The 14,427-nt window shown below is 38.4% G+C and overlaps 1 protein-coding gene across 2 annotated transcripts in view; it reads left to right on the top strand.

The window, feature by feature from the left end:
• The window catches only part of cylda (cylindromatosis (turban tumor syndrome), a), a 40,559-nt gene that overhangs the window by 22,938 nt on the left and 3,194 nt on the right, over window positions 1-14,427 (top strand). For both annotated transcript variants that reach the window (XM_036584062.1, XM_036584061.1), the window contains 10 exons: window positions 3,639-4,030; window positions 4,796-4,961; window positions 6,040-6,181; window positions 6,362-6,484; window positions 6,981-7,072; window positions 7,763-7,829; window positions 8,373-8,505; window positions 9,211-9,319; window positions 10,146-10,264; window positions 11,367-11,583. In XM_036584062.1, coding sequence (XP_036439955.1) covers window positions 3,639-4,030; window positions 4,796-4,961; window positions 6,040-6,181; window positions 6,362-6,484; window positions 6,981-7,072; window positions 7,763-7,829; window positions 8,373-8,505; window positions 9,211-9,319; window positions 10,146-10,264; window positions 11,367-11,583 — 1,560 coding nt within the window. The remainder of the gene's footprint in view (window positions 1-3,638; window positions 4,031-4,795; window positions 4,962-6,039; window positions 6,182-6,361; window positions 6,485-6,980; window positions 7,073-7,762; window positions 7,830-8,372; window positions 8,506-9,210; window positions 9,320-10,145; window positions 10,265-11,366; window positions 11,584-14,427) is intronic.

Raw genomic sequence — 14,427 nt, 5'->3', positions numbered from 1 at the left:
GTATTGTGGCCAGCGTGTTAGCTCATGGCTAGCATGTTAGTTTGGGTCTAGCATGTTAGCTTGTGGCACAGCTTTTGTTTAGTGTTTCTATGCTGCTAAGAAACCAGGCTGCATAGAGCAGACAAAACTTGACTGGTCCATTCTAAAGTCTGAAATATTGTACTTTTATAAAGTTAAATGCTCTTATAAACTTGAAATAGAAACTTTACCAAACTAATATTTTCAGGCACGTTTTACGAAGCCACTGTGTCATTTTAAACTGATTTAAGAAGTTTGTGAATTGTTACACCCCTAATATACATGCTCTATATGTCCAAAAGTTTGTAGACACCTCTGCATCCAGCATTACTTTTGCAATCAACTGTATTAATAGGGAATTTGTCCCCCCTTTGCTGCAGTAACAGCCTCTACTCTTCTGTGTTGGAACATTGCTTTGAGGATTTGATTGCGTTTGGTCACAGGAGCATTAGTGAGGTCAGATACTGATATTGGATGATCAGTTCTGGATCACAAATGCCACTCCAACTCACCCAAAAGATATTCACTCCAGAGGATGCAGTACCATTGTTCCACAGCCCAATGCTGGACATTGGACATGGTGACCTTGCTCATGTGCGGCTGCTCCAGAATTTTAGTGCTTCTCTATGGAGATTATACAAGCTACAATTTTATATAAGTGTGATAATACTATGGAGATCATACAAGCTACAATTCTATACAAATGTTTGGGCAATTGAATGCCTCTGTCAGTAGTGGGTGCACCTTGAAGTAGATAAATTCAGAAGAGGTGTCTGGGTACTTTTGGACATATAGTGTATTTGTACCATTTTGTTTCATGAGTATTTAGTTTATTAGTGAGAGATTATTTGTTTACTATTGGAACTTGCTGCTAAGAGTCTTACTTCACCTGTATCTGAAATAAGCCACAGTGAATTTTGGTATCGATCTGTAAGCAGAGGGCTTTTATGGATCACATTGTTGTTACCAGACAAAATGTTATGATGTTCATATTATTTAAATATTCAGACATTATTATAAATATATTTTACAATGAATTCTCGGCAGTGTTGCCATGGTTAAAAAAAAAAAAAAAAGTTCCTGCTTCAGTCAGACTTTAGCTTTGCTTGCTAGCACTGAACTATTGTAATTCAGTGTCTGCTTTGAATGAACAAAGCACTTGTATGTTCTGGTGAAAGCCTTTTGCAAATGATGATTGATTCCACCCCGAATTTTTGTATATGTGTGCGTGCACGCATATTACGCCTTTCAGTGGTCTCAGCTTTGCGTCACAGTGGGTTTGTCCATCTCAATGACATCAGTGAATGTTCCCGATTGTCATCCTCACTTTGTGCTGCATCCTTTACCTGCATGGAGAAACATTTAGAGGTGTGCTGTGGTGCTGGTGGAGGGGTTAATGTGGTCACAGTCAGGAAGGGTGATGGCATTGTCATGGGTTGCATGTTAAATAAGTCGCTGCTCTGCTGTTGCATAGTGATGTCTGTGGGTTCACATGCTTCATCTTCTTTTTTTGTGCCAGCTTCTTCCTTCCCACTATTTTCTCATATTTACCATTCCCCATGTTTCAGCTGTCCTTTACAATGTGTACTGCTCTGAAAGATGTAATGGAATAGTTTGCAAAAAGATGGAATTTAAACAATTTCTTATTTACCCCAATTATACAATGATCAGGCACGACATTTCCTTTTTTGTTTTGCTGGTGCTACGAATGTAGTAGTTAACAAGTAATAAAAGCTTATACTTCAGATTAGCACTGCACAGATTACTTGTCAAATAGACAACAGTGCAGAAAAAAATATTTGTAAATGTTTTGGACAAATGTCCATTATTTGTTGGTGATGTTAGCTTCCTGGCTTCAGTGCAAAACTAAGGAAGCAAACTTCAAACACCAACCTTTACTTGGCTGATTGACTACATTTGGGGTAAATTAGATTTTTTTGCCAAACTATTTCTTTCACATGATTAATTTAGCAATTACACCAATGTGGAAAGGTTCTTTAAGTATTCTATAGGCCTGGCCTGACTAATTTGAATATTCAAATACTTGTTCATTACATTGGTATTCGATTCTATATTTAGTATTCAGAAGCTATAAACCACAAAATTTTACAAGATATTTCATCAGCAAAGGCCTGTTCAAAATAGCAGTTATCGTAGATGGGCAGAAAATATTACTTTCTTTGTTTACTTTATTTGTTTAACAGGGACATTAGTCTACATCATTCTGAAATAAAAATTTGACAATCATATTTTCAAAATAACACGGTTACAATTATATTTCACAAGAAGAAACATCAAAGAGAAAAGAATGTGACTTTACATACAAACTCTCCAAGCACTGAAGTAATGAGATCATTTAGGATTTTAAAAACTAATACTGTGAGAATTTAACTGGATTTTCCCATATGTAACTAAAGTATTACAATGATGATGTTGATTTAATGTTTTACTCAATACTTTCAAGGCTTATTTACATACTGTTAGGCAGCTTAAGAGTAGTCTTATATGTTCGTGTCTGGCTAGCGTGACCCCTAGATTAAGAATGTACAAAAATGAATAATTATAGCTTGTTTAATTGAATACAGTTAAATCCATACCAAGCTTTCAAATCATCTCACCTCAGAACTGCAACAATTTCTGTGTGTGGGACCACTTTAAATTCTCAGTGAAAAAAATTACAATAAGAGTTTGGTATACAAAAGAGGCGCAATTTGATAAATCATCTCAAATATGTAAATATAGCAATACTTATCTGAGTACCGTTAGTCTACAGTGAGGATGATGCTAAAACTGAGGAACTGACAACCTCAAACTCATTTTTTGCAGTGAGTTTTGGCCGTGTTGAAGTAGGGGAACTCCAGTGCTGCTGCTGTTGTGGTCATTTCCAGGCAGAGGAGCCTGGGGTGGGGGTACATCTGCAACGTGGAAATGGTCACAGTTGCAGCGGTCCTTCAACCCAACCCTCCACTCTTTGTAGTTCGGCTATACACAAGCTGAACTCGGCCTGTGTTTCACCCTCACTGCTGCTTTCTGTGATTTACAAGAACTACAAACTAGCCAAATAAAACAATAACATGCAAATAATTGCAAAATAACTAAAACAAACTAAAATTGTAGTGTAATGAATAAAATGATCATTCTAATTTGTTACACCCTCAGCCTCAACATCACTCATAAAAAGCTATATTTGAATGAGGGACCTGCAAACATGTGCTTCCGCCTGACAATTTATGCATCATTGCTGCCTACTTGGCATCTTTTGAACTGTTATTACAGACTGAATTACAGGTAATTATGAAGCATAAATATTATTTTTATTAAGGGTGATTTTGAGTATTCAAGTTCTCATTCGGAAATGTGATCTAGACTGAAGGGCAGTGAGCAGAAGGCCAACAAACACTTGAAGCCTGTAAGATTCTGTTTGGGCCAGCCCTACAGTCTCTATATTTAAATCTCTCCGTTCTAATTCTAAGGAAGTCGGAATCTCACAAGGCCACTTAAAAAAAATCAATAAATCTTTCAGGGTGCTTTTCCACATTGGTCCATTGCTCACTCTTTGCACTGAAAATATTTTAATGCTTGCACTAAATTGGCTTACTCTTTGCTGTCTCTCCTGTCAGTCGGTGAAGACCCAGCCAAGTCCCTGACGGAAACTCCCCCCGATTTCAACCAGGCTTCACCCCCTCCCAGAGCTCCGTCCACTGTGACCTCGCTGTCCAGCGACAACAAGTTCCACTCGCTGCCTTTCAGTCTGAATCGCAAGAGTGGGCCTAATGGGAGCATGAGCCACGGTCCACTCTCCCTCTCCGTCCAATCGGTGATGGGAGAGCAGCAGGAGGCCCCGCCTCCTGTGACAGCCCCTTCCCCTAGACCATCGTCTCCTCCAAAGGATCAGCCAGGGTTAGAGGTGGGGTCACTGGTAGAGGTGAAGGAGAATCCCCCTCTTTGTGGGGTGATACGCTGGGTCGGCCTGCCGCCTGGACTACTGGAGCCTCTTGCAGGGCTGGAGCTGGTGAGGGTTTATGTATTTATTTATTTATTTATTTATATTTTAAGGGCTCATATAATTAAAAAACAGTTTTTAGTGTGCTTTTTAAATGAGTTTGATTAACTATATAAACCAGCTTCAAAGTATAATGTTCAGATATCTATGCAGTAAATATAGGGAAACTACACTGTAAAAACAACCTGATTTGAAGTCCTCCTGCATGTGATAACACAAGAATAAACTAATTCACATATGGCCACTCATTCAGAATACAGCGGTGCAACCTGCCCACTCACAGTGCGGCAGTAAGCAATGTTGTTATTGCAATCTGTAGACAGTCTATAAGAGTTATTGAAGAAGACTATATAGAGAAAAACGATTAAACATTGTGCTGTTCCTTGCTGTCGGGAAGCGAATTTGTCATTACAGCCTTCCAGACAACTGAAAAGAGAGGCTTAACCTCTTAAAATCCCAGGCTTATCACATACTAAGGTTTATTATTCAGTAACTACAGGGACTTCAACACAAACTGCTAAAGCTATTCTTAGGTTATAGATGTGTGTAATAAAACTTTGGCCCTGCCAACGGGCCCTGGCCATTTAAGGCGTAAAAAATTACTCTTTTAGAACTTAACAGTTGGTTCACTTTAATTATTATTTCTTCAACAGTTAGTGGATTACTATGAAAGGAACCACGTCTACTGGTCAGAGGTAGAGTAGCCATATGTTCTTCTCAAGCTCTGTCTATGAAAATAATTCTACTGCCTACTTCCGTCTGGTGTGTTTGTAGGAAGAAGAGTGTGTAGGATGCACTGATGGCACATTTAAAGGCACACGTTACTTTACCTGTCCTCCGAAGAAAGCTCTGTTCGTCAAACTGAAATGCTGCCGACCTGATTCTCGCTTCCCCTCGCAACATCACTCGCCCAACCCAATCGAGCGCTGCAATTCTATAGGTAAAGACACAGACATACGCACTCCCACCATTGCATCCATCTTTCTACCCCATGCATTGCCATGAGGAGAGATTTGAAAATGATTAGGTGAACAGTTGACTTTATATATAATATATAATATATATATAATATATAATTTTCATAGGTGCATATATTTACGAAAATTTGAACACCACCAGTGAAATTACATGTTTTTCACAATTTTGTAAGTAAAAATAAATTAATAAATTAACACATCATCTGAAAAAAAACGAATTTCTGCAGGTTTGTAACAAATTCGGATTTACATAATTAGCCCCTCAGCCGAAATGTGGCCAAGGCATGTTAACAAGTAACGTACGCTTATGTACACAGTTTAGCATTGTGCAGATCATATGTCTAAGGTTAGAAGTATACTTCAAACTGTGAAAGAACTAAGCAAAATCAGACTACCGCCAAAGATACTGTTGTAAGTATACTTAAAAAGAACTTCGGGTAGGTCTCAGTGCTGCTAAAAACGTGCTTCATGCAGTGGACCAGTCACAGTCAGGGGGAGGTCTCAGGACAAACGACACGTTGATTAGGGATTCTGTTTAGCAGCTGGCCCACATCATACAAACTCAAACCTACATGTCATTGTGGCTGAAAAGTATAGATGCACAGGAATCTGCGAGATTGGAATTATTAAATTGAAGTCGGCAATTGGTCAATTTGTTGTTTTTATTTTGGCAGATCTGTGTTGTGTTATATGAGATAAAAACATGAGACAGGTGCTCTCACTGTATTTAAGTGCTGCTGCTATGCCTGTAACTAAATGTTGTAGCATAATAATGCATAACTCATTGTATTAAATAGTCAGTCGCAAGTATCCTGCTGACTTTAATGGGTACACACTTGCATCAAAGCCCCAAACGTATCTTGACTGATTTTCCACATTTACGGCTTGTGAAAAACTGTGCAAATTTAATTTTCTCCTGAGCTACGGTCTAATTAGGAATGTTCACAAGAATGAATAATGATGAAGAGAGCTGTGGTAAGTTGGTTTAATGAATGTGTGTGTGTGTGTGTGTGTGTGTGTGTGTGTGTGTGTCTACTGTAGCGTTTGGGGGTTACCTGAGTGAGGTAGTGAACGAAAACACTCCTCCTCGAACGGAGAATGATGGGTTGGAGGTGATGGTGGGGAAGAAGAAAGGCATTCAAGGCCACTACAACTCCTGCTACCTGGACTCAACACTGTTCTGGTACACACATGCCCACAGTTTGACATGCTTAAAAAAATAGCCTAAGAAGGAATCAAGACTTTAATGCATTTGAAAGTCTGTTGGATGTTATATTTAACAGGAATCAACACCCATTCTTTACCTGTAACCAACAGTATGCAGCACTTGCTTACCTCGGTTTCTATTTTCTTTCTTTCTCAGTCTCTTCTCATTTAGCTCTGTGTTGGATACAGTATTACTGAGGCCAAAATCTAAGACTGATGTAGAGTACTACTTAGAGACACAGGAACTGCTACGCACTGAGATAGTCAACCCACTGCGCATGTGAGTCTCTCACACCTACACACGATCATATACACATTATGTCCTCCTCTTAAGAACAGTGTCCATTTACTGAAAAGCTAAATGATACTCGTCATTAGTTTAGCCTGTAGAGAATGATTCAGCTACTCAATGTAAGGAGAGATATACTGGAGCAGCAGTCAATTTTGATCTCACAAAGAAGAGAAGCTTCCTCCAAGTTACCCTATATTTACTTATGGAGTAAGAGTTTTCTAAACCCAACTTTAACCTCAATACCCAAAAAGGAATAGGTTTACTTGACTCATGTAGCTTTTGTAAAAAGCATTTTACAAACTCGGGACCATTTTATTTGCACAAACATTGTGGGTTAGCCCTGTTTTACTCCTACAAAGTCAGGACATTCTGTCCTGAAAATGTATGAAAATGCACACTCACACACGTATGTATATTTGATGCTCATTTTCTAACCTTTTTAACACTTAACGTCTTTGTGTATGTGTCTTTTTGGCTGTGACAGACACGGCTACGTGTGTGCAACTAAGATCATGAAGTTGCGGAGAATTCTTGAAAAAGTGGAGGCAGCATCAGGCTTCACCTCTGAGGAAAAAGGTGAGGCATACTGTAGTGAGCTGCCAAGCTTCACTTTTCAGTTTGCAAGTTCTTATCTTACCAGATCTTAAATCATGCCCTTCATTGGTATCCGTTATTACATCAATACATTTGCAAATCAGGACTTTAAACATAGCTGGGATGGGTGCCAGTATTTTTCTCTCTTTTGATGGGAAAAAAATCTGAAAAATGGCAATGACGCATGTCAAGGTTTTTTAGAAGAATATTCAACAGATTCTCTGAACCTGATTCAAACTATGTGAATATACTGCCCCCTGCTGACAGCCCACTCAGGAGACAGGCAAGTGTTGTAGATGGTTCAAAGTGAATCAGAAAACATACTGCATTTTCCTTTTGTACCATGATGGGTTTATGAGTGAACCTCAGTGTTAGGTAGGCTCTTTGAGGTAGCTTATCACTTTTCGCTCAGTAATAATAAGGTGGAAGTGGGGACTGAAACATGATATTAGTTTTTTTGTTTTTTTTTTTCATTTTTGGGGGTTGAGAAAAGTCATTATATTTTGATGAAAGATTCCAACAAAACAACAGTTTTGTGAATTATATGAACAATCATGCTTAATCACTTAATATGACCATGTACATTAAAAGAGGCCAATTTTTAGTTCAGGTTGACTTTATTTTGCTGTTTGTATGGAACAGTCTTACTACCTGTCTTTTGTCTCCATACAGATCCTGAAGAATTCCTCAACATTCTTTTTCACCACATTCTGAGGGTCGATCCACTGCTCAAATTACGGTGTGTGTGTTTTGTTTCTTTTTTTTTTTCTCTTCTCTCAATTTTAACATACATGAAACGCATCCATGACCAGCACGTTGCAAGTATTATTTGGGTGGTGGATTATTCTCAGGACTGTAGTTACAGTAGGTGGCATGTTAGTGTGTGTTACGCTGGTACGAGTGGCTCAGACACGGCAGTGTAGCTGGAGTTTTTAAATGCTGTGGCAACTTAATGTCCACTCTATTAGACACACCTATCTTGGTTGTCCACCTTGTAGATGTAAAGTCAGAGACAGTAGCTTATGTGTTGCTGCACAGTTTGTGTTGGTCATCCTCTAGTCCTTCATCAGTGGTAATAGGATGCTGCCCACAGGACACTGTGGGCTGGTTGTTTTTGGTTGGTGGACTATTCTCAGTCCAGCAGTGACACTGAGGTGTTTAAAACCCCAGTAGCACTGCTCTGTCTGATCCACTGTAGGTTTAGGTTTAAGTTCTACTAGCTATCATGAAAGGCTGTGTAGGTTTGTGTTAAGTGTTCTTATAACATTTTTGCATTTGACAGCTCTGCAGGACAGAAGGTTCAGGACTGTTACTTCTACCAAATCTTCATGGATAAAAAGGACAAAGTGCTTGTGCCTACTAGCCAGCAATTGCTGGAGTGGTCCTTCATCAACAGTGACCTCAAATTTGCTGAGGTGAGCACATATATACACACAGTGTAGAGGAGAACTAAGTGTCCAGACACATCGAGCTTATGAAGAAGAACTCGTGCCAACTTAAGCCGACTGATGATTGCCTTATGTCAGCTCACCATCACTTCTAGTCTCCTGTGATAGTTGCACTCAAACACAACCATTTTCCAGTCTTTCTCTATCCCTCAGAATTAAACCGTTTTTAATTTATTTTTTATTATGCCTTGAAGAATGATATGTAAATTACCTCTGTTCGAACTAGCTGCCCTGTACTGTACGTCAGTCAAAAAGTTTTTTTTTTGTGACATCACAGAAATGATGAATTCAAAACGAGCTGTTGCAGCTTGGTTTATGTATGGACTGCATGGACTGGGGAGATCATTTTTGAACCCTGCCTTTTATTTAAAAAAATAAAAAGGGAAAATGTTTCCATGATATGGGCCTTTAGAAATCCATGATGAGGATCCTATGCTTATGCCTATATTAGTGTGTTACCAGACCACCTGCAGTGCTTTAGTGCGTCATAACTATTACATTTATTCTCGTTGAGAACACAATATTCAAATATAATTCATTCAGAAATGTGCCCCGAAGCTGTCTGACGGCGTGCGACGGCCAACATTCGGCTTGATGTGTCAGGGCTCTAAGACTTATTGTTCTACAGACATGTAAACATTCCTTTCCTCCTCTCTCCTCCTCATGGTCCAGGCTCCGTCCTGTCTGATCATTCAGATGCCTCGGTTTGGGAAGGATTTTAAAATGTTTAATAAGATTTTTCCATCCCTGGAGCTGGACATCACAGATCTTCTGGAAGACAGTGAGTCACTGACTAAAACTCATTTAGCTGTGCTTTTGCACCCTAATTAAAGGACTGTAACTAAATGATGATTATATCCATATGTGGTGTAGCATAACCACTTATTGTCCTTTTGCCATTGTTCTTGCGTAATGATTAATTTTAAGTAATCAATCACTTTTTTGTGGCAAAAAGGCAAGGCTTCTTTGGCTATTGCCAAATCTACACTGGGCCTTGCATAGCTAGATTTGCTTTGTAGAGGACATCAGTCTAACACTGTGTAAACAGTATGCCCTTGAAGGTGAATTCCACCAATTTTTCTGAATTTATGCATAATTCAATCCATGAGATATAAACCAAGTCATCTTGAGTGTTCTGATATGAAGTGGCTCATTGTAGAAAAATTGGACTTCTTTACAGTGGTGGTGATTGTAACCAGGGGTCCTGATGTTTTTAATGCAAATATAGCCATTTTATTTATAATCCAAAGTGACCAGTGGACCTACACGTGTGTTCTGGGTTCTATATGTAATGTTGACAATGCTAATAAACAAGTACAGAACACCTATGTCAATATGTCAGGTACTATAGCTTATGGCACCTTGTGAATACTTGCATAAGTGGCTCATAAATACTCAAGTATTGCTTTATAAATACCTTTTATGTATGTAGCCTTCAAATTAAGTGTTACCTAGTAAACTGGCCGATTTCCGATTTCACGTTTGGAACAAAAATTTGCAGATTCCAGTTTTGACCAATTCCAGTTGCACATCAATATCAATAAAACAACAGTTATAAGTCAGTTTTCAGTCTTCTGAACAATCAAAATCTATGTGTGTGTTTGCAGCACCCAGAGAGTGTCGTATCTGTGGGGGTTTAGCTCTTTATGAGTGCAGGGAGTGTTATGAAGATGCTGACATCACAGCTGGGAAGATTAAGCAGTTCTGTGAAAAGTGCAATACGCAGGTAAAACACACGAACACCCAACCCCCACCCCCCATCCCAATACACACTCATGCTGTTGCAGCACTTTTCATTTTGTGCAGTATGCAGTACCTCAGCTAAACACTAGATGGAGACTTTTGTACAGTTTTCTAAGTGATAGTTCTACAGTTCTTGAGTTCTGTTCAATTTCACCTCTCTAATGAAATGTAACGTCTCTTACTCTGCATAGTCTTCTTCTCTCATCTGTATTTTCGGAGATGTTTTAACCATATCGAACTGAGCGTCCTGCCGGCGATTCATTTGGAGAATTTCGCGATGGCCTATTATTGTTTAAGTAGACTTGTTTAAATCTGCATCCAGAGGACTTATGGCACTTAAATGTTCACGTTTGGGCAAGTTAAATACTCATTCAGAGCACAGTTCAGTTCATTTGGCGCTTGTTTATATTTATCAGGTTAATGGTAAAACACGTTTGATGCGCAATGTAGTTTGTGAAACAAACAAAGTAAAAATCTATCAATTTTCTGCTTTGTTAGATCATGTTTTTTTACAACTCGAATAAATACATTAGCAGCGTTGAGACTTCATGTTATTAACAGAGGAGAGCCGATTACACGCCAGAAACAGCCGCGTTTTTGGATCGGCCTTAAAAGGCTAAAAGAATAAAGCTACAGCCTGACTCAGCCTACCTCAGTCTGCAGAAGAAACATTGTGTTCTGTTTACTTTTTGACGGAGCAGTCAAGATACCATTTCTTACAAAATACAAAACCGGAATACAAAAACTGAACAAAGAAAAATATGTGAGTAGCCGGTGCTGCTGCTTTAAGCCTGAATTCACAAAAGCTAAAGGTGCTCAGATCTTTTTGGTATATGACAGATAGTAGAGTCAGCTAAGGCTGTAACAAGGTTTAAACTACTTTTACAAATATTCTCAAGCTTAACGAATTAGCATAGTTTTCTTGGAACAGTGGCTGCACTACTATACTGTATACTGTATATTACTGTGTGCTATGAATATGATTGCTGACAAATAATGCATAATATCTGTGATTTTGATGTACGAGTTTAGGAACACATTTTGTATATTTATTCCTAAATTTCCACGTCTGTGTTTGAATGCAGGTGCATCTGCACCCGCGGCGCAAGAACCATCGGTACGGTAAGCTATCAGTGCCTAAAGAGCTGCAGGAGGGGGTCTGGCGACAGGGTTCCTTCCCCCACCAGCAGATGGAACTGTTCGCTGTGCTCTGCATCGAGACCAGCCACTACGTCGCCTTCGTCAAATACGGCGCCGCCGACTCTGCCTGGCTCTTCTTCGACAGCATGGCTGACCGAGACGGTATGTGGAGTTTTTTTTTATCATGATTTAGAACTGTTTACAACACGTATAAAGCCAGACTGAAAAATGCTAGTCTGATTACAATAAGTCTGACTTTCATATACAGTACTGTGTTAAAGTCTGCATCTGAGAAAGCAACGTCTAAAATCATTTATCTGGGCAGAAAGCATTTAATTGTTTAAAAAAACACCAACAAGAATAAATACAAATAAACTGATTTACAGTACATTGTGATTTGATCTGTGTGAGTATGTTAGATAATCCATTTCCAAACTACTCTTCAAGGAAGCCCAGTATTTATCTTTCAGTTTACAGTACCATCAAATACCTGGCTTGGCTAATCAGTGCATTATTAAGTTAAATGAAATGTGCTGCTGATGGAATTAAACATATCCAGCTAGAGTGTAGCAAGAAGTCAGGAACCAAAACAGTGTTCCTCTGTATTCTTCTAACCAACATATTAATTAATTAACTTTACTGAAAACAACACATTCGCAGTTTTTACCGTATTTATGTTTGTGTTTATTCTAATGTTGTTTCACTGGCAAAAACACAGTTACTGCCAAGATAAATGGTGGTAAATAATTTTGTGGCTGTTTCACAGTGTACTGTAGGTTTCTTCAAAATTTCTTTACAAATGTAGTGGGAATTACAAATAATCATTTCAGTTTCGATCCTAATGACATGTTGATATTTGACAAATGCATACATATGTTTACTGTCTGAAGTTTGCTTCTTGGTTAGTTAAGTAGAATTCAGTGCTTTTCTTTCCCTTTTATATGAATGAGTGTTCTGCGTTGTGATCTGTGATCTGAAACTCCAGCAATGGCTTTACTTCACTTACACATGCAGCAGTGAGTTGTTCTGTGAGTGACTCACACTGGCCTGCCGCTGCATGGGAAAAACGTCATCAGAAAAAGTATTTTTCATTCTTAGTGTTATTTTAATGTCTTTCACAGCATGTTGTTTTTGCTGGGCAGTTGTGATTTTGCTGCAAGAGAGAAAGAAAAATGGTTCAATGGAGTAGTAAGCGAGGAAGGTATCATTTGTCTTTTAGCCAGTCCCCCTCAAAGACAGCCTCAAAAAAAAAAAAACTTAAAGCTGAAACTCTGCAAAGCAGGCGCTGTAAGTGTGGCTCGAGTTCGAGGCTCTGCTTCAGCTCTGAGCATTTGAGCGTTAAAAGGAGCAAACAAACCATGAGTGACCATGAGCTCTGACATGTTACGTGCCATTAATGTGTATGTTTTCCAAACATATACATGCATGTGAAAGTTAGACTTCCACAAATGAAAACTGTGATGCTCCCAAAAGAAATTTTTTGGCCAAAAGTGAAATTCAGTACACGCTGGCCAGAAAACTAAAAAACAGCTGACAATGAATAAAATAAACAGATAATAGAAAAGAAACTTCCTAAAAATTGTACAGGATATAGGTTACAGTGTGTGTAGTGAAATCCAGTGTCCCTGATAGCAGAGAACGGTGGTCATCCAAGGCAATGAATTCCATTATTTTTAAGCTAGGTTGTGTGTCCTGGCACTACCATTTGTGAATTATTTATAGTGATTTCAAAACTTTTCCTTTCTCTCTCTGTTTTGCTGTGTTCTGTGTATTGAACAGGTTTTTCAAGTGATTCTGTTCTTTTGTTATACCCTCTCATGATACATGGCATGAGCAGAGACTATAAATCGCTTGTTTAGTGTCCTTTTAATTTGTACGATCTGTGAAATAATTTCACACACTTCACATTCAGCAATCAGAACAGCAGGAAATAGTTCAACACACAACATTTTCACTATTTTCTGCTGTTCAAACATGTCTGTGCTGACCGCTGCAGGATCAAAAAAAATGGATCAAAAGGCGTTTTATTATCATTTGTTACCATAAAAATAATTCGTAAAGCCGTTTTACACTCTGTTGTAAGTCAGTTTCATCTTTGTTTTTTTTCCCTCTTTCTTTTTGGCAGAATAACAAAAATGGTAGAAAGGCTGAAATTTTGGTGCATCCCTACAACTGTCATAGATATACTGAACGTTACCGTAAAATTACCCATGAAATATTGATTTTCATTAATAAACTTGTTCCAGCTTCTCACTTTTTAAACTGCTTATTATCCCAGCCCTAGTTAAGGTGCAAATTTGACATTACATGAAACATTTTAAGTTTATATGGATCATTCTACCAAATTGGTCAGAGACCATTTCGGACTTTTAACTGATTTAGACTTTAGACCAAAGTGCTTTTGCTTTGAGTGACCCTATACTTTAATTCTGTTTATTTTATCAAATCAAATGATTGAACATATATAGTCATTCCCATTTTGTCACTAATAAAACACTCATAACACTAGCAAAACATTACCAAATGTTTCAGTAGTGATTTGTAGTTCATTTTGAGCAGAACTCAAAAATGCTTAGTTTGTACATGACTAGCAAGCACAGCGTTGAACAGCTGTACACACACAAACTCATACAATCTGTCATTAAATCACAAAACATTTACCTAATTTAGAAAATGTGTTTCAGTAGTGACATTTCTTAAGGTTAATCACTGGTTTTCAGGCTTTTTGCTACACATTTACTATGAAACAATGGGATCTAACTGCTCACTATGAGGGACAGGGAGCAGTCACTTCCTGCTCTAAATGCAGGGGTGTGGCTAAAATAAGGCTTCGCCTATGTGTTATTTTTTCCAGCTTTCAACTTCACTTTAAAATAATTTTAGGGATTATGGTTTAGAGCAGTCACCTCCTAGTAGAAAGTAAACTATAAATGATGATTTTGTATATATTTGGCTTATTACTGTATCGATGCCTTGGGTTTAAATAAATAATAACAGAATCCGGGT

Source organism: Colossoma macropomum, unplaced genomic scaffold, assembly GCF_904425465.1.
Source record: "Colossoma macropomum unplaced genomic scaffold, Colossoma_macropomum, whole genome shotgun sequence".
Lineage (NCBI taxonomy): Eukaryota > Metazoa > Chordata > Actinopteri > Characiformes > Serrasalmidae > Colossoma > Colossoma macropomum.
The sequence above is the reverse complement of the archived record's forward strand: the minus strand, read 5'-3'. Positions and strand labels throughout refer to the sequence as shown.